The sequence below is a fragment of the Oncorhynchus masou genome, chromosome 24 (genome assembly GCF_036934945.1).
Source record: "Oncorhynchus masou masou isolate Uvic2021 chromosome 24, UVic_Omas_1.1, whole genome shotgun sequence".
Taxonomy (NCBI): Eukaryota; Metazoa; Chordata; class Actinopteri; order Salmoniformes; family Salmonidae; genus Oncorhynchus; species Oncorhynchus masou.
The window spans coordinates 76,940,650-76,962,372 of NC_088235.1; the positions used below are offsets into that span (position 1 = coordinate 76,940,650).

General features: G+C 43.6%; 1 protein-coding gene across 2 annotated transcripts; it reads left to right on the forward strand.

Moving 5' to 3' along the window:
- The first annotated feature begins 153 nt into the window (after positions 1-153).
- On the forward strand, positions 154-19,438 carry zfr2 (zinc finger RNA binding protein 2). Of its 2 annotated transcripts, none has more exons than XM_064934977.1 (19): positions 154-287; positions 4,912-5,170; positions 5,349-5,463; positions 5,722-5,940; positions 6,112-6,416; positions 7,027-7,212; positions 7,434-7,653; positions 7,806-7,960; positions 8,055-8,174; positions 10,071-10,252; positions 10,991-11,117; positions 11,256-11,467; positions 13,297-13,468; positions 14,638-14,812; positions 16,249-16,337; positions 16,556-16,651; positions 16,770-16,881; positions 17,175-17,272; positions 17,571-19,438. In XM_064934977.1, exons 1-19 carry the CDS (start codon positions 235-237, stop codon positions 17,748-17,750), a joined length of 3,075 nt encoding a protein of 1,024 aa, XP_064791049.1. In that variant the 5' UTR covers positions 154-234; the 3' UTR covers positions 17,751-19,438. The 2 variants fall into 2 exon arrangements, with proteins under 2 accessions (XP_064791049.1, XP_064791051.1); XM_064934979.1 differs by having other exon boundaries at positions 11,259-11,467.
- The last annotated feature ends 2,285 nt before the right edge of the window (positions 19,439-21,723 follow it).

Below are 21,723 nucleotides of genomic sequence, written 5' to 3' on the forward strand. Positions count from 1 at the left end.
TGATAACATTTGCAGAATGTCGGCCCAGTTTCACCTAGTTCCATCCTCTCCCACTATTAGACCTCGTCTCACTACCACATTTGGCGGTGAAAAATAATTGGACGGATGCTTTAGTTTTATAGCCCCTGTGACGTCTATGTGGTTAAATATCCAAGCGTGCGCGCGAATGGTACCTGACGGACACGTGACAGATAGCGGATCCCGTCTGGTGGTCCGGTTACAGTAGATGCCAAGATGGCTGCAAGCAATTATTATGGGTTCACTCATGGTGCCGGTCCGCAGTACAGGTAATTACATAGCTTCTGGCTATGGGTAGCATGCACTCATCCCGAGTCGTCGCCGGGTCTTGTTGCGACGAGTATGCCTCCAAACGCTTCATTGCCGGTGCGATATTGCTAGCTCGAGGCCTTGGGAGTGCAATGGATATGCTAGCCAGATTAGTTAGCTAGCTAACATTACTGTTAGGCATCAAAGCAGGTTCCATTCTTTCCTGGCTAGGGAGAGCTTCGCACTTGGAATGTAATGAAACCTCAAACGTTTAGCAAAGATGATTAACTAGCTACTGTACCTAGCTTGATATTTGTGTAGTAAAATGGCTAGCTAGTTAGCTTTTTTTTCCTAGCGGTAGGGACATACGAATTAGTTAAATTGAGGTCCAGAGGTGTAATCATTAGTCCAAACAGTTGCGTTTTGCAACGAAAACTAAAGTTTATATTATTGGACAAATTCAGATAGTCCCCCCCCCCCGTTTCGTTCCGTTTAAGAAACGTTTTGCAACAAAAATCGGCGTAATGAATATGCCCCTGGTCAGCTTCAAACTAGCAGTCACATTTTGGGCGAATATGCTACATTTTTAGGCCGTTCAGTTGCAGATAGAGATGCTATGAATAGAGCCGACATGATTCCTTGTTATAAATGTAGAGGGTTGTTTTGTTCTAACATATTTATATAACTAGAGGACTCCTGATCTCACCAGGAGTGAGAAGTATAATTCTTTGTCTTAATTTGTTGTCTAGTACTGTCTTTCTGCTAGCTAGGGCCATCTACTTTAAGTGCTGCCTTTCTTCCCTTGGTGTGTGAACTGCTGACTGCTCATAACTTGCAGATTGTTGACACATCGACCTTGATTAAGGGGCAGTGCAATTTGTGATTGTTGTGGTCCGAAACAAAAATGGCTCCACTGAGTTATTTGAGGAAGGAAAGAGTGGAAGGCTCCACACCTCTCTCACTTGAGTATCTCACCTAGTTATTTTCAGATGTCATTTTAGCAACTGTGTGTTCTATCCCAGTCTGCTCCTCTACATGTAGGCTTTACAGACGCTCCCCAACCGTTGGCTGCAACCCTTTTAATTTAGTGTACCCTGCTCAGCCTATGCTGCCCTTCAGTCCCTAGATGTTTTGGTCCTGACAGAAACATGAGTCACCCCAGAGAACACTGCTACTCCAGCTGCTCTACATCTGACTACATTTTATCTTGTACTCCGAGAGCATCTGGTTGCCGCGGTGGTGGCACAGGGCTGCTCATTTTTCCTAAATGCCGATTTTCTATTTTCTCCTCCCTCACTCACCTGTCCATCTCCTCATTTGAATTCCATACTGTCATTTGTCCACTCAAGCTTAACATTGTCATATATTGCCCAACAGGTGCCCTTAGAGTTCCTTAATGAGCTTGACACTTTGATAAGCTAATTTTTAGATGGCTCACCACTCTTCGTAATGGGTGACTTCAACCTCCCGACGTCTGCCTTCAATGCATTTCTTTCCAACTTTCTCTTTCCCCTCCTTGCCGGTTTTGACCTCACCCTTCCTTTCCCAATCCCCTCCCACTCACAGGGCAGGCAATACACTTGACCTCATCATTTCTAGGAGGCTGCTCACCTGCTAATCTCACTTTAAACCCCATCCAGGTCTCTGATCACTTTGTTTCCTTTTCTGTCTCCCTATCTTCCAACCATAGGCACGCAGCCCCTACCGAGATGGTCATACGCCATCGCAATCTTCGCTTTCTCTCTCCCACTACTCTCTCCTCTTCTATCATCTCTCCCTTCTGCTAAATCCTTCTCCCTCCTGATTCTGCCTCTTCGACCCTACTATCCTCCCTTTCTACATCCTATGACTCGCACTGTCCCCTTTCCTCCTGGCCGGCTTGGCCCTCCCCTCTTGCTCTGTAGCTGAGCGACTCATTGCGAGCTCACAGAACAGGACTGCGGGCAGCAGAGTGAAAATGAAGGAAACTAAACTTCCAGAGGACCTATCATCCTTTCACTCTCTCCTCTCTACCTTCCCTTCCTCTCTATCTGCTGCTAAAGCCACTTTCTACCATTATACATTTCAAGCTTCTTGCTCTAACCCAAGGCAACTCTTTTCCACCAGTCTCTGACCAACTCTGTCGTTATCTCTCAGAATGATCTTCTTGGCCTTAACCAGTGAGGCTTCAAGACAGGTCACTCAACCAAGACTTCTGTGTCAAGGAGGCTTTCCGCACTGCCAAAGCTGACTCTCTCTCCCCTGTTAGCATATAAACGCACAAGACATGGAAGAATGTGTTGAATTGCATGAAATTAGCTTTAAAACAGCCCTCAAAATCTCTGCCTCAATGTGTAGAATTGTGGGAAATTTGCTTTAAAACTGCAATCTTCTCTCCGCCAACAAGAGGGGTGTGAACAGTTTGGGGTCGCATGGGTTGTGAGGTGGGGGTTTCTTACTACGCTGATAAATTACATTATCCATCCAGACCTTTGCCACCTAGGAAATTTGTGACCGGACCTTCTCAAATAGTACTCCAGTACCCCTGTCCTAGATCTATCCACTGCCACATTGTGAACCATCAGATCATCCTCTCTACCCTCTCAGGGCTCTGCACACTCTTGGATTGCATCTTACCTGGCAGGCCGCTCCTACCTGGTGACGTGGAGAGGATCTGTGTCTGCACCATGTACACTCAGTACTGGTGTTCCCCAGGGCTCGGTTCTAGGCCCTCTCCTCTTGCTATACACCAAGTTACTCAGCTCTGTCATATCATCACATGGTCTCTCCTATCATTGCTATCTCTCCTATCATTGCTATAATCCAGGCACTTGTCCTCTACAGTCTGGACTACTGTAACTCTGTTGGCTGGGCTCCCTGCTTGTGCCACCAACTTATCCAGAATGCTGCAGCCTCTCTTGAACTAGCACTCACACTTGACTAATTTCCCTTGTAGCCATGACTTTTCTGAATAATGTACTTACTATAACTGTGATATGTGGTTGTCCCACCTAGCTACAGTATCTTAAGATGAATGCACTACCTGCAAGTCGCTCTGGATAAGAGCGTCTGCTAAATGATTAAAATGTAAACATTCCAAAATTCGTCCTGCTTAACTAGCATCCGGTTAAGCTTTTTTGGGGAGGAGTTGCCCCTTGAAAAATGACAAGTTTGTTAGCTAGCTTCTTGCTAACTTTACTTGCTAAATAAACAATTGTTGCCTAATGTCAGTGTCTGTGTACTGTCATTATAATATCCAGAGAGAGTCATGTCAAGTGAACCTGGCAGCCGTGACAATGAATAATATTAGTTTTGGCTATAATGTTCCATGTGGCTCAGTTGGTAGAGCATGCCGCTTGCAATGTCATGGTTGTGGGCTCGATTCCCACAAGGACCAGTAATTAGAAAAACATTTTATGAAATGAATGCACTCACAACTGTAAGTCGCTCTGGATAAGAACGTCTGCTAAATGACTAAGATGTCAAATGTATTATCAGCCAACCAGATCAGTAACCCTTGCATTCCAGAGGGTGGAACCTTTGCTGCTTCAAACTCAAACTGCAACCTAGAAATATGTTGGCAACCTATTTTACAGTCAGAATACTTTGTTTTTAACCGTCAACACCATACATGAACACTTCCCAGATGTTTACATGGCAGCCTAGAGCTACTAGTTGCCAGCTCATTCTGCATCTGCTGTAGGCCTATTATTGATTTGAGTGACAGCTTTCAGTCTCAGTTGATGCCTCTGAACTAGTGGTGCAGCAGTGGCTGATGATGTTGAGTACAGTAATAATGTATAATTATTTTTGTGCATAAATCGGGATCATTACATATGCTACCTGACTGTCGACGTCATTGTACTCTACTTTTATAGAAACATTGCTTTCTTTGGTCAAGTTCCTTTGCATTGTCTGCTTTGTGTGTAGTTGTGTACCAGTACAGTGTGAGGAACAGCCTAAACATTTTCGCAGCTTTAATTTGGGTGCTTATTCTTCCCATAATCCATTACATTTATGTCCTTTTCCCACATGAAACAAAGCTGGGTTATTCCAGACAAAATGTTGACACAGATGATTTTAGAACACCTGTGTTGGGAATGCTGTCTGTTAGCATCACAATCCATGCTAATGATAAGGCTGTTGCTTTGTTTGCAAGGTCATCCTTTTGGCACTGCATATTCTGCAGGAAATTGATTTCATGTAGAGTGTCGTAGTCTGCGCAGTATTTTCTGTATTGTAGGTGATGAGTTCTTTCAGGACTCATCCTTGAGTAATTGTTTAACTTAAACTGGTGTTTCAGTAAATTGGGGGCTCAACAAATCAGGGCAGCGTGTGCTGTAGGTAAATGCATCAAGCATGATCCTATTTAATAGATGGCCTGTCTCTAGACAGCCACAGTTGATGCTGTTTGTAAATATCTTTTGATTGAAGATGCTAGCTTCGAACTCTTCTACAAGTTTTTAAATCCACATTATGAAATGTTCATGTTCGGTAGGCAACAGTGTTTGATGAGAAAAATACATGTTGACTACAGGAAATAGCCTAGTTGTACAGTACTCAGACTACACACTTACCATTTAGAGATGGGCTTGACAGAGCATTTTCTGTTTACAATGTGCCTCATTCTTCACTCCAACTTCTCCATCCTGTCTGTCACCACAGCGTTCAGCCTCCACCGGCCTTTGCCCACCCCACCACAGCCAGCTACAGTGTTCAGCCGGCTCCTGCCGTGGCCCATGCAGTGACCGCCTCCTATGCCCCTGCCCCTGCACAAGCAGCCAGGCCCGTGGCCTCTGCCCCCTACCTGGCGGCCTACCAGACCCACCCTACCCCCCCAGATTATGGCTATCGGCAGCCGGACCCTACGCCCCAACCTACCACCACCCCACAGGCGTACCAGCTACCGGTATACACCGAAACGGTCAGTTCCATTTCCTTTCTTTAGCATCCCGTTGTGTGCTGTCGTCGTGTTTTATCTATTAGCTATTGTATATAAATGCAAGTACCTGGGAAAAGTTTAAGAATGTTCAAGTCACAATCTGTTTTGCATACACTTTTTTTTTGCTATGCGTGTGTTACTCTGTAAAACAACCTTTCAGGATAACTACAGTTACGGACGCCCACCTGCAGTCACTAGTTATGAGACGAAGCAGTACTACCAGACAAGTATAGCTCCAGCCCAGCGGACACCAACGGAAGCTTACTACCAGACAGGTGAGTCATTGCCAACCTAATTCCCATGCGTAATCCCACACAGACAATCATAACACTGCAATGCAAGAGCCACTGATTTAATTTGAAAGGTTCTCTCTGAATGTGACAATGCATCGTTTTATACACTATTCATGAGAACATACTATTGTGCCAAAGAACTTGGCTGCTGGTATACTGCAAAAGCCTGTGTATTGAATGTCGTGTAACTGGAGCTAAGCCTGTTTAACAACACTGATGATTTATTTTTCTTCCCTGTAGGTGTGAAGAGTGGCTACAGTCCAGTCAGCACGGTGTATAGCCAGCCCCCTCCACCACAGAGGCAGGTCACAGCTTTAAAGCCTCTGGCCCCCGCTAGCTCAGTGTCCACCAGCTATAACATCTACCCAGTGTCCACCAGTGTTCAGCAGCCTCCAACTCCCATCTCGTCTTACACCCCTTGCTCCTCCTTCAACTCCACAGCTGCCACCTCCTACTCGGGTAAGAGAGAGAGCTTCTTCCCACACTCCCAGAGCTCCACATTTAGTGCCAGGATCAACCCTTGTGAAATTCAAGCAAGCACAGCTTGCATATTTGTCACAGCATGTGTTTTTACTGTGTGACCCCCCCCCCCCCTTCTGCCCCATCTCAACTCTCCATCTCTCACCTTAGGCATCAGCTACTCTACTTATGACTCGAGTGGCTACACTTCCACCCCCTCCTACTACCAACCTGCACAATTGCCTGCTCCCCAGCCGCCACCCCAGCAGCCCCAGCCGTCCATGCAGCTGCCTCACAAGCAGCTCACCAGCTCTTCCTGGAGCAACGCGGGCAGCAACATGGTGACCGCTCCCACAGTCAACGCCTACAAGAAGCCCATGTTCCACCAGAACAGGCTGCAGAAGCCCAAAGGGCCACCCAAGCAGCCCCAGCTGCACTACTGTGACATCTGCAAGATCAGCTGTGCTGGCCCGCAGGTAGTGGTGAACTGTCTGGGTGATACGTTATGAGAGGGACAGGTCATTTGTTGGCAACGGACGTAACGACTACAGAGTCAACTGAATGTACAATATTTTAACATCAATCAAATGTATTTAAATCCCTTTTTACATCAGCCGATGTCACAAAGTGCTATACAAAAACCCAGCCTAAAACCCAAAACAGCAAGCAATGCAGATGTAGAAGCACGGTGGGTAGGAAAACCTCCCTAGAAAGACTGGAACCTATGAAAAAACCTGAAAGGGAACCAGGGTCTGAGGGGTGGCCAGTCCTCTTCTGGCTGTGCCGGGTGGAGATTGTAACAGAACCTGACCAAGATGTTCAAACGTTCATAGAAGACCAGCAGAGTCAAATAATATTAATCACAGTGGTTGTAGAGGGTGCAACAGGTCAGCACCTCAGGAGTACATGTCAGTTCAGAGTTAGAGACAGCAGGTGCGGTAGAGAGAGATAGTCGAAAACAGTAGGTCCAGGACAAGGTAGCACGGGTTGACAAACCCAGGGAAACCCAGGGTTGACATTCAATGTTTTTTGCAGGTTTGTTTTTCTCGGTATGTTGAATTACCTGTTGAATGGATTTCTCTGCAGACGTACCGGGAACACCTCGAGGGCCAGAAGCACAAGAAGAAGGAGGCTGCTCTGAAATCTGGCAGCGCGGTGGGGAGCAATGGGCCCCGGGGGATTCAGACCCAGCTGCGCTGTGAACTATGTGACGTTGCCTGCACTGGCGTAGACGCGTACGCTGCCCATATCCGAGGGGCCAAGCACCAGAAGGTAGCACAGCTGCACTGACAGGAAGATAAACATCAGGCAGCTAGCTAGCTAATTGAAGCCCTGTTTAGCTAGCTAATTAAAGCACTGTTTAGCTAGTTAATTTGTCTAGATCAGCTCTGTGATAGTTGTAAATGTTGGTGTTCCGTTAGTGTACCACTTTTAATCAGGTATTTATGTGATATCCCAGCTCACAATGGTTTGTGTTATTTAACCCTGTATAGGTGGTGAAGCTCCACACCAAACTAGGCAAACCTATACCGTCAACTGAACCCATTTTAGTGAACAATGCTCCGATTATCTCAACGTCGACCGCTGGGAAGACGACCCCTATTGTCGTCACGTCAACTGCCCCTGTAGCGTCACCCAAACCGGTGGTCGTAAACGCCGTCAAGGCCCCAGCACCTGTGAAGAAGCAAATCACACCCAAAATAACCCTTCTTGGTAAATCTTCCCAAGAAATCTTGTGTTTAGTAGTTGTGACTATGATATGTGCTGACAGATTAAACCAATGATGGATAATTGAAGCAGTAATTTCGGACTCAAACTATACTTCTAAGTTGCACCGTACTAATATTTGGCCTTCCTCTTGACAGCCAACAAGCTGGCCACCCCTCCATCAGCCAAGGTGGATGAGGACAAGCAGTTAGCAACCGCTTCTAAGAGCGAGACCACGAGTGACGATGAGGATGGGGAAGGAGTGGGGGGGCAGGGGGACGTCCAGCCTGTGGGACATGACTATGTGGAGGAGGTAGGAGTTGTTTTTCTTGATTCACTAATCATTTGTAAATTATGCAAAGGTTATGGTATGTTCTAATGCAAGTTTCCATTTTGATGATGGGAAGGTGCGTAATGATGATGGGAAGGTGATTCGCTTCCACTGTAAACTCTGTGAATGCAGTTTCAATGACCCCAACGCTAAAGACATGCACCTAAAGGGACGCAGGCACCGGCTGCAGTACAAGGTCAGAAAGTGCATCATATAGCGCAACATTTGTGCAAGGTGTTTCTAGAGCTAACCGCTACGTACTACAATGTACTTATTGTACTGGCAAAATGAATTGACTGTAACGTAAGCATTGAACACTTTGAGTCACAGCAAAACTAGCACCACTAGATGGCAGACTTTGTTTAGGCAGGATGTAGAAATTGCTTGCAATGTCCTGTCGCCCCCTTGTCATTTGGCCATCAGTTGAATTATGTAATTTACATCAAATTATAATTGATTTGCATGACGGCTATATGCATACTTTTCAGTTTGAGAGCCTACTACTCACTAGGTGTGTGTGTGTGAATGTACAGTACCAGTCAAAAGTTTGGGCACCTACTCATTCAAGGTTTTTTTCCTTTATTTTTTACATTGTAGAATAACACTGAAGACATCAAAACTATGAAATAACACATATGGAATCATGTAGTAACCAAAAAAGGGTTAAACAAATGTTTTATATTTGAGATTCTTCAAATAGCCACCCTTTGGCTTGATGGCAGCTTTGCACACATGCCATTCTCTCAACCAGCTTCACCTGGAATGCTTTTCCAACAGTCTTGAAGGAGTTCCCACATATGCTGAGCACTTGTTGGCTGCTTTTCCTTTACTCTGCTGTCTGACTCATCCCAAACCATGTCAATTTGGTTGAGGTCAGGGGATTGTGGAGGCCAGGTCATCTGATGCAGCACTCCATCATTCTCCTTCTTGGTCAAATAGCCCTAACACAGTTTGGTGGCCTGTTGAAAAACAAATGATAGTCCCACTCAGCGCAAACCAGATGGGATGGCGTATTGCTGCAGAATGCTGTGGTAGCCATGCTGGTTAAGTGTGCCTTGAATTCTAAGTAAATCACAGACTGTGTCACCAGCAAAGTACCCCCACACCATAACACCACCACCTCCATGCTTTACGGTGGGAAACGCATGCGGAGTCATCCGTTCACCCACACCATGTCTCACAAAGACGTGGTGGATGGAACCAGAAATCTCCAATTTGGACTTCAGACCAAAGTACAGATTTCCACCGGTCTGATGTCCATTACTTGTGTTTCTTGGCCCAAGCAAATCGTCTTCTTATTGGTGTCCTTTAGTGGTTTCTTCGCAGCAATTCGAACATGAAGGCCTGATTTACGTAGTCTCTGAGCAATTGATGTTGAGATGTCTGTTACTTGAAGTATTTATTTGGGCTGCAATTTCTGAGGCTGGTAACACTAATGAACTTGTCCTCTGCAGCAGAGGTAACTGTGGGTCTTCCATTCCTGTGGCGGTCCTCATGAGAGACAATTTCATCATAGCGCTTGGTTTTTGCGATTGTACTTGAAGAAACTTTCAAAATTCTTGACATTTTCCATATTGCCTGAACTTTGTGTCTTAAAGTAATAATGGGCTGTCATTTCTCTTTGCTTATGAGCTGTTCTTGCCATAATATGGACTATTTGGTAAAAGACCATCTTCTGTATACCCCCCTACCTTGTCACAACGCAACTTATTGTCTCAAGTGCATTTAAGAAGGAAAGAAATTTCACAAATCAACTTTTAAGAAGGCTCACCTGTTAATTGAAATGCATTCTAGGTGACTACCTCTGTTTGAGAGAATTCCAAGAGTGTGCAAAGCTGTCATCAAGGCAAAGGGTGGCTACTTTGAAGAATCTCAAATCTAAAAATATTTTGATTTGTTGAACACTTTTTAGATTGTTTAACACTACATGATTCCATATGTGTTATTTCATTGTTTTTGTCTTCACTAGAATTTAGAAAATTGTAAAAATAAAGAAAAACCCTGTAATGAGTAGGTGTCCAAATTTTTTGACTGCTGCTGTATGAATGACAGCTCTTGACATTGTTACTATCCCTTCATTCCCCTCCTGTAGAAGAAGGTGAACCCAGAGCTGCCGGTGGAGATCAAGCCCAGTAACCGGGCCAGGAAACTGCAGGAGGGCAAACTTAGGAAACAGAAACAGAAGGCTGTGCTGAAGAGACAGAGGGATGATGAGCAGCGCTGGCACTTGGAGATGAGGTCAGAGCCAGACAGCAGCTGGCACACAGAGATGAGGTGAGAGCCAGACAGCAGCTGGCACACAGAGATGAGGTCAGAGCCCTTGCTGAGGCATAGATCTAGGATCAAGCTTACTCGCCCCAAAAATCCTTGTCATCCATTTGGGGTTAAACAGTGCGAGATTTTACCAATTAAGCCCTTTTCTACTTACCCAAAGTCAAATGGATACCATTTTTATCTCTCTGCGTGCAGTTTGAAGGGAGTTGCTAACTAGTGTTATTGAAATTGCTAACTAGCATGTACAGCTGTACCTGTAGATTTCCAATCATTGCACATACTTATAGCTATACTTATAGACTTAGTCATTGCGCTAATGCTCGTTAGCAATGGCTTGCGAAACTAACTTTAACTGCCTTTTAAACTACACGCAGAGATCAAATTTAAAAAACCTATCGTCGAGTTCAACTGAAAAAGGGCTTAATTGCCAAAATCTCTTAAGGTCTGAGCAGTGCTTAGGGGCAACTTCTCCCTATAGTTATTTTTTCTTGGAGATGATTTCAGAGGAAGGCAGAGCAGCGGAACCCTGCTGCTGAGTCCACTACCCATATAGTTCTGAAACCCAACATCTTAAGTGCTGAAAACTCTTGAATGCCCCTGCATAATCTGGCCAAATACCTTTCAACAGTCTCAAAGATGTCTTATAACTCCTGATCAGCATCAGACGGGTAACTCAGCAGAAAACCTACCCAGTTTGAATATTTAATAATCCTGTGCTGTATTTGTATCCTCTGCCAGGCGCTATGAGGAGGACATGTACTGGAGGAGGATGGAGGAGGATCAGCTATATTGGGGGGAGCAGAGACGCAGGATGCCCCCCCCTCCACTCATGAGCCGGCCTGGCATGCCAGTGCCACCCCTACTGGTGAGAATCAATGTTTCAATCAATGTTCGGTCTACGTGAACTTGATCACTTGAGGGAAAACTGGTGCAACCAGGATTGATGTATTTAGCTTTTCAGTTTGTTTCCAGACGTGTTTCAGCTCTTCTCTTCTCCCCTTAGCAGCCCGTGCGTCGGCCGGACTCCCCAGACGACCGCCACATCATGGCCAAACACTCCACCGTCTACCCTGTGGAGGAGGAGCTGCAGGCGGTGCAGAGGATTGTGTCCCACTCTGAGCGAGCCCTCAAACTGGTGTCTGACTCCCTGCTGGAGAAAGAGCCCCCCGCTGTTGCTCCTAAGATTGATACAGAGGCTGATGCTGGCGAGAAAGGGTAAGAGCTGTATGGGTCTGTACTAGTGCACACCTTTTTTATTGGGATGTTCTGTAATGCTGTTCCCTCCTGGTGTGGGCCATCGGCGTGTAGTAGGGTTGGGGGGGAGCTTTCAGGATTGCATAGTCTATCGACGATGTTTGACAGCCATCGTGATGTCACACAAACATTTTTTTATATATGAGTTTGTCTGCTCCTCCGGAGTCTGTGAGGACACTGTGTGCACACTTTCCTATTTGCCATAGCCTAATACATTTCGATACATATGTGTTTGTTCTCTTGCATTTTGTGAATTGTATAACTATGTTGATTGTAGAGAGAGCACTAAATCTGCGCAAAAATGTCAGGTAAGGTCTGTCTCCCCCTCCCCTCCGTCGGATGATCATGGGCCTTTTGCAGTGGACACTCCGTTATCTGGCTTATTGTTTTTAAAATCTTGATTTCTCTCTTTCCCCATTTTCCCATTCAATTAAAATGTGAGTTGTTGGCATACTAGCCTACTCTTTCAATATCAACCATCAAATGAATCTATAGGTCTAGCGGCGTTCCATCTCAATTCTCTTTGCAAATATCCTACATGAAAACATAATATAGTAATAATGAGAGGGAGAACAAACCATTGCAAGTTGAACCAATCAAATAGGAAGTTTGAACAAACCTGGTACTTTTCTGCTTTACTTGACGAAAGTTTGGGCAAAATCAACTTTGCCGTCAGAAAATCCCTCCTTGCAAACCAAAAAGCCAATAATATAGGCCTACACACAGGCTACTGTCAGTAAAAGTAGCAGTGAAAGGTACTTTGAGAGGTTTAAACGTATTAACGAATATGTATAATATTGTTGAAGTCTTTGTTACTGTCCTTGAATTGTGTAACGGGCAATTGGGCATAAGCTCCCACAGCAGCACTTTCAATAAGCTGGAACAAAAGTGTGTTTCAAATAGCTTACAGATTGTTTTTGACTTATATAAATGCACAATCAGATCAAATAATTGATTTAGCCTATAACGCTCTAACACTTGAATGAACATTGGCTTATGCTAATAACGAATAGACCTATTAGTATATGCCTTTTGCCTACTGAACTGTACAAATCCTAAATATAAGCCTACAAGTTACAAAATAAAGTAGACAAAATGTAAATAAAAATAACTGAAATTAGTGCAAAAAAAACAAGTCTTTCAAGGTTTGACAGAATATTTTAGTTTATCCTATAGGTCTTTCAGCTTTGAATATAGGCATTTCAAATTAAATGAAGTGCAACGAGGAACCATTAGGTCTAGTTGTTTTAACCACATCTACGGCCTACCTAAAGGTTTCTGGCAAGGAACACCAGCATGTTCACCTTCTCTGTCCAAGAGTAGCAAACTCGGTAGGAAGATGGACTTGTAAATGTTGACAGAGGTTTTACAGTCAAACTGTTGGAAAGTAACTTAATGGAAGAATGTTGCAAATGCGCTTACACAGATCAAGATCAAATAACCAATTAGCCTACACTTGATATGGCTATAATATTCGTTTTTAAAAGGTAGGCTAATATAACTAATATGAATCATAGCCCTACCAATTTGAAAATCATGCAGCCGAGACTAGATAAAAATTTAAAAAAGAACTAGGTCTAACACTGTTTAGGCCGAGCAATGTGTCTTTCATATTGCTTTCTTCCCGCCAATTGACTTCTCTTTGAGCAACGCATAGAAGATACAAATGTATATCAACGATGTTTGGACAGGACAATGTATCATTTCATTCATCGCTCAACCTTAGCATGTAGCCTGATGTGTATTTTTGTTTACCCATCCCTGCTTGACCTCTGACCCCTGGTGTGTAGACCTGACACTCAGGCGGCCCGTATGCTGAAGGGGGTGATGAGGGTTGGCATTCTGGCCAAGGGCCTGCTGCTCCACGGGGACAGGAACGTGGAGCTCATCCTGCTGGCTGCCAAGAAGCCCACCCTCTCTCTACTGAAAGACATCGCTGAGCAGTTGCCCAAAGAACTGACGGTAAGATAATTCTCATCTTCCCTTAAGTGGAATCATATCTTTTGGGATCCACTGTGTATGAGATGGTGTGGTTTTTCTACATGCTGTTGGATTATACACCAGAAAATAACATGTCAACCGTTATAAGGAACAGTTGGGGACTTTTCCCGATCATCTTTGATGCTATATTTGGTCAAAAGTCTGATTTTCATAATCAAATGACAAACCACAGCTCTTGACTTCATGTCATGAGGTTGTCATCAGGGCTGCACCAACACTAGAAAATGAATTTACTGTAAGGTAACACTGTATCATTAATGATTCAAGGAGAGCGGTTTCCCCTCTGTCTGTATTGCAGAGTTCAGTTCCTAAACCTGCAATCCTCTGAACAGTGAAACGTGTATTTGCATCTGTGGTGCCTGAGACGCCAAGATTAGTGCTGATGGGACACAATACCAGTCTGTGCCTTACCAGTGGTCACAACATTTAGCCTACAGATGGGCATCAAGACTATTCACGAAGAAACAGTCAAGGAAAGGACCTATACCAAAAAGACTTGTGTTCAAATGGGATTTGTTTTCTTTCAAATGCTTTAGCCTGATTTACGTTATGAGCTTGTCTGGCACAATGGAATCGTCAACAAAAATGATTGCTGGATTTTCACATCTGGCACTCCAGCAGGTTCAGTTAAATGTCCAAAGCATTTGAAAGAAACCAAATACTATTTGAACCCAGGTCTTATTAAAAAATTCCATTTGCATATTAGACTGTGGTGTGTGTCGCATTTCCTTCCTCTGAAGTTCTGGTATAATAGTGTTTTTCATCAGAAGTGCTTTTGACTGATCTTTAGTACCACTGCCTGGTTATGAGTCATGACACCTGTACCCTACAGAGACTGGGGCTATATTTAAACATGTACTCCCCTAAGGTTACATGAAGCCCCCCCCCCCAAAGAAAAAACCTGTTAATAGAATTACTGTCCCTTAAGCATTTGTCCACTTCCACAAGATTATATAAATGGGCATTTCTTTAAAGTTAAATGCAGCTATTGAGAAATTATTTGAATATCTAGCGCCAAATACATAGTTAAGATCAATCCAGTGCCCCATCAAACAAACCCACCCCGCCCCCAGTCCAAAAAGATACCCCCCTCTGTAGTGAGTAATCCAAAGTGTCCTTTTAACCGGCAGACATTTTCTGAAGATCAGTATGAGGTACAGGCTCACCCTGAGGAAGCCAACATCGTGATTTTTTCGAGCAAGGAGCCAAAAATGCAGGTCACCATCTCTCTAACTTCGCCGCTGATGAGGGAGGACCCTGCCCCTGAGAAGGAGGAAAAGGCAGGAGACAAAGCGGCTGAGAAAGGTTAGAGAAGCCAAGCTTTCAGTCCAATAAATGCACTGTGTCTTCCAAAGCTCAAACTCAAAAAAAGAAAATAAAAAAATGGGACTTTTAACCAAGCCCATAGACTTTCATCCAAATGTGGTAGATCTCGTAGAATAACACTTTTGTTTCTCCCCTCCCGGCCCTCGAAGGTATGAAGTGAATTGACTCGCCCATTCATTTGTCTCTTGTTTTAATTTATCCATTATTTCCAGTACCAGTAGTCCCTCTGTTTTCCACTTTACTTTGTCCGATATGGAAATCTAAAGCAGGGCTCTCCGACCTTTCTATGCCATTTGTATGTGTGTGTGTGTGTGTGTGTCTATGGACACGCCCAGGGGAAACCAAGAAAAACAATGGAAGTGATGAACTATACAAAGATGATGCCCAGGGATGAGTGTGCTTCCATTAACATGACATGCAGGAATAATTGTATCACTTTTGATATCAATTTAAATGTAATTTTGTTACTATTAATCTCCATCTAGGCTAATGTCAATTTTTCATCATCTTATCAATAGTTAGTTAATAGTTGCTAATGGGGTTTTAAGAGGTGCCATGAAACCTCTCTTATCCCTGTTAACTGAAACGGCATCATCAAAGTATTGATTGACAAGGTGTTGGAGTGTCATTCTATCCCCACACAATGGTCTCTATTGAAGTTGGGACGAGATTGTTGAATTGATTAGTCTGCTATACAGTGAAACCCCTGTCGCATTGCGGCCTACTCGTAGAACCATTGTGAGATGCAAAACACTCCCTCACCTATGTGAGCTGATCTCCCCTTTTTTCTATTACTGTAAATACCCGTACTTGGAAAAGGTTTCAAAATTTATATTTCCCATTGCTTAAGTTGTTGTTTGGGTTTGTTGATCAGTTTGTCCGCCTGTATCAGCAGACCTTGGCAAAACATACAGTATGTACATGCATTCCCCCCTGTAACAGAGGCGCTAACATCTACGACTCTTGCCACATGGAACATGGAAAGCCCCATTGTGCTACTGTAGCTTATCTTGTGAAATTACAGCTCTAAATTACTAAGGAGTTACCATTTGACATTTCATATGTCTATTCACTTCAATATGTCTATTGATAAATAGCATGATATGGCAATGGATGCATTAACAAGTCCCACATCAAAGTTCCTTAAGTTCCCAAATCGAATGCATTATTGGCACATTTTCTTACCATGGAAGGGATTAGTGGTAAAGTAGTTGAATTACCCTGTTTGTCATATTTTGTTACTCAACACATCCAATGCAATCACTTAATATTTCCTCCCGACTTTCATTATCTCTCTTTATTACCCATAACTCATGAGAAACTGGGTGAAACAGTACTGTAGGTGGGTCTGATGGACACAGTCATACGAGTGAGAGCAGTAATCAATGAGCCAGTGTGTTCCTCTCCTACTGTAGGGGTGCCTGAGAAAGACCCTCCTGATGTTCTGAACCAAAGGAAGTGCCTGGAGTACCTAGCTGCTCTGAGACATGCCAAGTGGTTCCAGGTAAAGAGAATATGTACAATGGCAAACATGTTCACTCCTAAGTATCCAGAGTCCCAGATCGTGACTAAGACAGCAATGGAGTTGTCAAGACCGCACAAACAGATCTGGGACTAACGCCTAAGTACTGAGTCCCAGAATCTTCATAAACATGGTCCATAAACAGGCCTAGGTGAAACAGTGCACTGTAACAGGTGTGTGTGTGTGTGTGGTATCTACAGGCTCGTGCCAACGGTCTACAGTCCTGTGTGATCATCATTCGACTGTTACGTGATTTGTGCCAGCGTGTGCCGACATGGGGCAAGATGCCAGCCTGGGTGAGGATGTTCTGTCTCTGTGTTCAGCTTCTTTTCTTTCTTTCTTTTTTTTACGAAGCTAATTGACATTAGTTCTTAATTGTGTCTTACGTGGTATGTGTGAACTCCCTGTGTTTAGGCTATGGAGCTGCTGGTAGAGAAGGCCATCAGCAGTGCCACAGGGCCCCTCAGCCCAGGGGAAGCTATGCGTAGGGTCCTGGAGTGTATCGCCACGGGCATCCTACTGCCAGGTGAGGGAGTTTGACAGTATTAGTTAGCCAGGGTGCGCTCACATTTACTGCAGTTGTTTTGACCTGGACCCTCTTTGTTCTCTAGTGCGTCCGACAGGTCATTCAGGGGAAACTTGCATTTTGAACTGTACAGCGTGCTTTGTCAGCGGTATACATAGCTAGCAGTGTTACTTTACATTCTTGAAGCAGAAGTTGTTCAGAGCGGTGGTATGTAAGCAGTGAGTGGAACAATATAAATAATGTAGCAGTAGTCTATATATAGCAGTTTGAGTGATTTGTGTTCATTCTCTCAGACGGTCCTGGGCTGCTGGACCCCTGTGAGAAAGCCCAAACCGATGCTCTGGGGAACATGACCAAGCAAGCCCGGGAAGACATTACTGCCAGCGCGCAGGTACTGTCACTACCACACTCTCACCATGTGATTGGGCATAATCAACAGTAACTTTTGGAAGTCTACCACCTTAGATTGGGAAAAGGGGCGGCATACAGAAGACGTTGAATACAGATTTCTGTAAAGTAATCATGGATAAACTATATGGGTACAGATCCACCTAACTTAACCCCTTAGTTATAAGTGCTAGCTTTGGTTACACTCCATTCGTGTTTGATTTTCACCCATTGATATGTGTGAGAACGGAATGTGTTTGCAGTCCACTGATCCACTTCTCCTCGCATTTCTCTGGTTCCAGCATGCTCTGCGACTGCTGGCGTTCCGTCAGATCCACAAGGTTCTGGGGATGGACTCCCTGCCGGCGTCCAAGGCCAGCGCTCGGAACCGCAAGCGCAGACGGGATGGGAGCGAGACGGGAGAAGGAGAGGGGGAGGGAAAGAAAGACAAGAAGGAGGATGCAGAAGAGGTGGATGCTTGATCTCTCCCAGAGCAGTGTTAGCCTGGGCGCCGCCTGGTTTTGCTTCTAATGTTGGCATAAGAATGATAGGGGAGTAATGCAGAAACGGACTGGCACCCAGGCTAGAGCAGGTTAGTAGTCTATACTGGCAGAATGTCACATCCTTTACGTTTATTTTTATTCTCAAAATCTATATGAATATAACTGACTTAGTCGTAACATTTCTGCCTCCCCTAGAGGGAGGAGAGAACGGGAGGGGAAAGGTAAAGATTATTTACTATAATTCTCTCCCATGCATTCTGTACTGTAACATACTGTAGATGTACTTCAAATCGTGCTGAAGATTGACGTTAACGTCACTGACTGACTGAGATTAAGGAGCTAATGACTGATAGCCTGATCCCAGATCTGCATGTGCTTCAGTCCAAGTCCTCTTCATGTATTTATGGCATGAAAGCGATCGTCAGGAGTTTGCTAAAGCACAAACTGATCTGGAACCAGGCTAAATGATTGAATCATTCCATTTCCAGAATATTTGCCCACTCAGCTACTGAAGCGCTCCTATTTTCAGTACCTGTACGAACCACTGTTACTTACCATTGTCTTCTATGTATTGTAAGTACTCTTACATGGATATCTACATTGTAACAAAGCTCTTTTAGCTTATTCCCCTGATTTTCTTATTGAAGACTAGCTTTAATCCTATACTGCACAGGCTAGTTCAAATGTGTTATTATATACCGAAGACTGCAGGAGTTCCTCATCTAGGTGCATGAATTGAGATGAGTTCTGTAGATGAGGATGAGTTTTGCTGATGGGTCCGGGGTGAAGCCCTGTTATTCAGGAGGTTTTAAATACAAAGACATGGGTCAATTAAAGTATGTTTTAAGAATGTACAGTTCATTGTGCCTAAATTGCAGGCAATGACACATTTCAAATTCTAAAGCTGTAATGTAAAGAAAAACACTTTGAAAACATTGCTCTTTGAAAAGCACTCCGTATAGTCTATAGAGGCCTACACATTTGTCAGGACACCTGAAAGATACACCTGAAAGAGAAAAAAATCTGCTATGTACAAGTTGTTTTTGCCACAAAACACTTAAGGGAATCACTGGGTAATAGAAAATGTTTTGTCTAAGAGGAGTTGACTGATGGCTCATACAGTATGTTGCACAGTCTAAGTCTAGCATGCTGAGGGAATGAAGCACTTATAAAATGACTGATATTATATGCAGCCATATATTTATCGTGTAAACTTGCCTATTAACAATCTGTCTTTTGTGTTACTGGGGGAAAATGTCTTGAGCGAGAACTAAAGTATGGATATCTACTGAAATAATCCAGAGATAAGTCTTTAGACTTTCTTCCTTGTGCCTGCATTGTTTTGTCTAGGAAATGTCATATCTGTGGACTGAAGGTTCTAAAAGGGGGAACATTTTTAACCGAAACTGAATCATGCAACATTTTGAAGATCTTATTCACATCCTGTATCTTTGTGCATTAAGGTTTTGTAAGAAGCAGATTGTGCTTTTCATTGATTTTATTTACAAAGAGCATCTGCGCAGCACCGTTTTAACTTTTATCTTTGGAGGATGTTGCAATTGAATTTGTATTGTTGAAAGGAGAGTTAACGTTGCTGTAATATTTTAATTTCTTTGTAGTGGCGCCTTATACCAAGGATGAATATTAAAGACTTAACCCATGGTCTACTTTTCTGATTATGTGAATATTTTTGACAGAACTTGCATTCCACACCTTGTAAAATGTTTTGCCATTCATATGCCACTGAAAAAAATGGTCAGGGCTTCCACAAAGTAGCAATTGTATCCTACCACACCCCTCTGGTATATTGACTATAAAGGGTGCAGCAATCAGATGAGATGGGCTAAAGTGGGTAATGATTTGCCTGGAACACTGAAGTTGAATTCCGTATGGCAGAAATGAGTGTTTGAATCAGGAAAGTTCTCTCAACCTCTAAGCCAGAATGTTGAATACATTTATTTTAACATACTTTACCAGTTGTTCATGCGGTTGGACTTTTTGGCGGTAGAAATGTGAACCCAATATATCCATACAAACTTTTCAAAGTGCTGGTAGTGTGTTCAGATTTAAGTATGTGCACAAAATAAAAATACATGCATACTTGCTGAACTCGTGCACATGTTTCAGGTGATGGGAATCTGAATGCACTTCCAGCACTTTGAAAAGTTGATGTAATACTTTCCTGTGGATATATTGTCTACCATTTCTACTGCCAAAAGGACCAACTTCTAAAGTACATTAAAATATAATTTGATTAAACATTCTGGCTTGTAGAGCCAGGGGAAACTTTCCTGATTTCAAACGTTGCAATTCAACGTCGGGTTTCCAGGCAAGGAGGTGAATAATCATTGAAGCGCTGCCTAGTGTTCGAAGATGTGTATTTGCTTATTGTACAACACACAACCTCTGTTTTAATGTGAATAACTCACGTTGTTGAGTTTGGTCAAATTCAAGCATAATCCTTTATTCAGGTATAGCATGTTACAACATCCTAATCAGACACTCATAATGCACCTGTTTATATATCCTAGATAGGTGCCCCCATTAGTGCCATCTCTGGGTTGGCATTATAACCAATCTTAACATCTTTTAATTTTGAGTTAACTCGAACACTTCATACCACAGTGAAAATACCTATTTACATTAAACACTTTTTTTTAAAGATTTAAAAATAAAAAATTGTCCACAGTGCCCATACGGCAGGGGCAGTCTCACATTAGCCCTTGTCCTAGTGCGGCGCACTGGTAGCATATTGGGCACCTCTGGGATCCTTAGGTTCTCTACCACAGCCTCCTGAAATTGTGTAGGCATGGTCAGCAGAGAACTGCCCTGGTGGGGTCTTCTCCATCTCCTCATTATGTGTCCTGCCCACACCATCCAGAAGATCTTCCCATTTGTCCCTCCTGTGTCCTATGCTCTCCTGAACTGGGCTGAACTGTCCTTGTCCTGATGTGCACTTTGTGTGCCTGAATATCCCCAAAGATCTTTGGTGCGAGGAGCTTGGGAGTTGTTGGCAACAGAGTGGGTGCCTGTAGACATTAGGTGCTGTACAGAACTGCTGCCGAAGCCCTCTTTGGGAGTATTTCTCCACGCCAAAAATTGCTTGCCACACATCTGTGCCTGCATTGCCTTTGCTATTTTCACTGCTGACTGACCTACCATTACTCTGACTGTGGTATGTATGGTGAAGAGGTCACATGATGGAATTCCCCAGGCTTTTGCAAACAAAGCAAAGTCTTGACTCGTGAACGGGGACACATTATCTGTAACTACACCATGTATGCCATACCTGCTAAACTGCTGCTTACAACAGTCGATGATGCAACTGACTGTTGTGTCAAATCACCTTCTCCACCTCCCAAAAATCTGAATTGTAGTTCACTATAAATCAGAAAAGGAACGTTCTTTACTGTGAACAGATCCATTCCCACTTTAGACCAAGGATGTGTTGGTTGGTATGTGGCTGCAGCGTTTCCTTTTGCTGCTTAGGTAGATTAGCATTACATATGCGCACACAGCCACAAAATGTTTCATTTCTTGGGTCATGTTGGTCCAGAATACTGATTCTCTGGCTTTCCTGAGACTGGCTTTGACCCCTGGGTGCCCTGAATAGATACGAGAGATAATCATTGGGCGTAGAGTTTGGCTCTTGCGTGTGTTGATCCACAGTACCTGAACACTTCTTTAATATTTTTCTCCTTAGACCACTGTCCGATGAATCCTGTTTCCATTTTCTGTCGACATGGTCTCTGTATTTGTTCTGAGTGGCATACGTTACTGATTCTGCCTGTTCAGGGACAGTGTTCATCTTTTTTAATTGGATCTGCGTCTGTTCGTTTGCTCTGCATATATCTATGCCTTTTTATTCAGCGTTGTGGTTCGCGCAGCATACTTTACTCCGTTATCTTTACAGCCAATCACAAGTCTGTCTCTGATCGTTTCGTCTCTCATT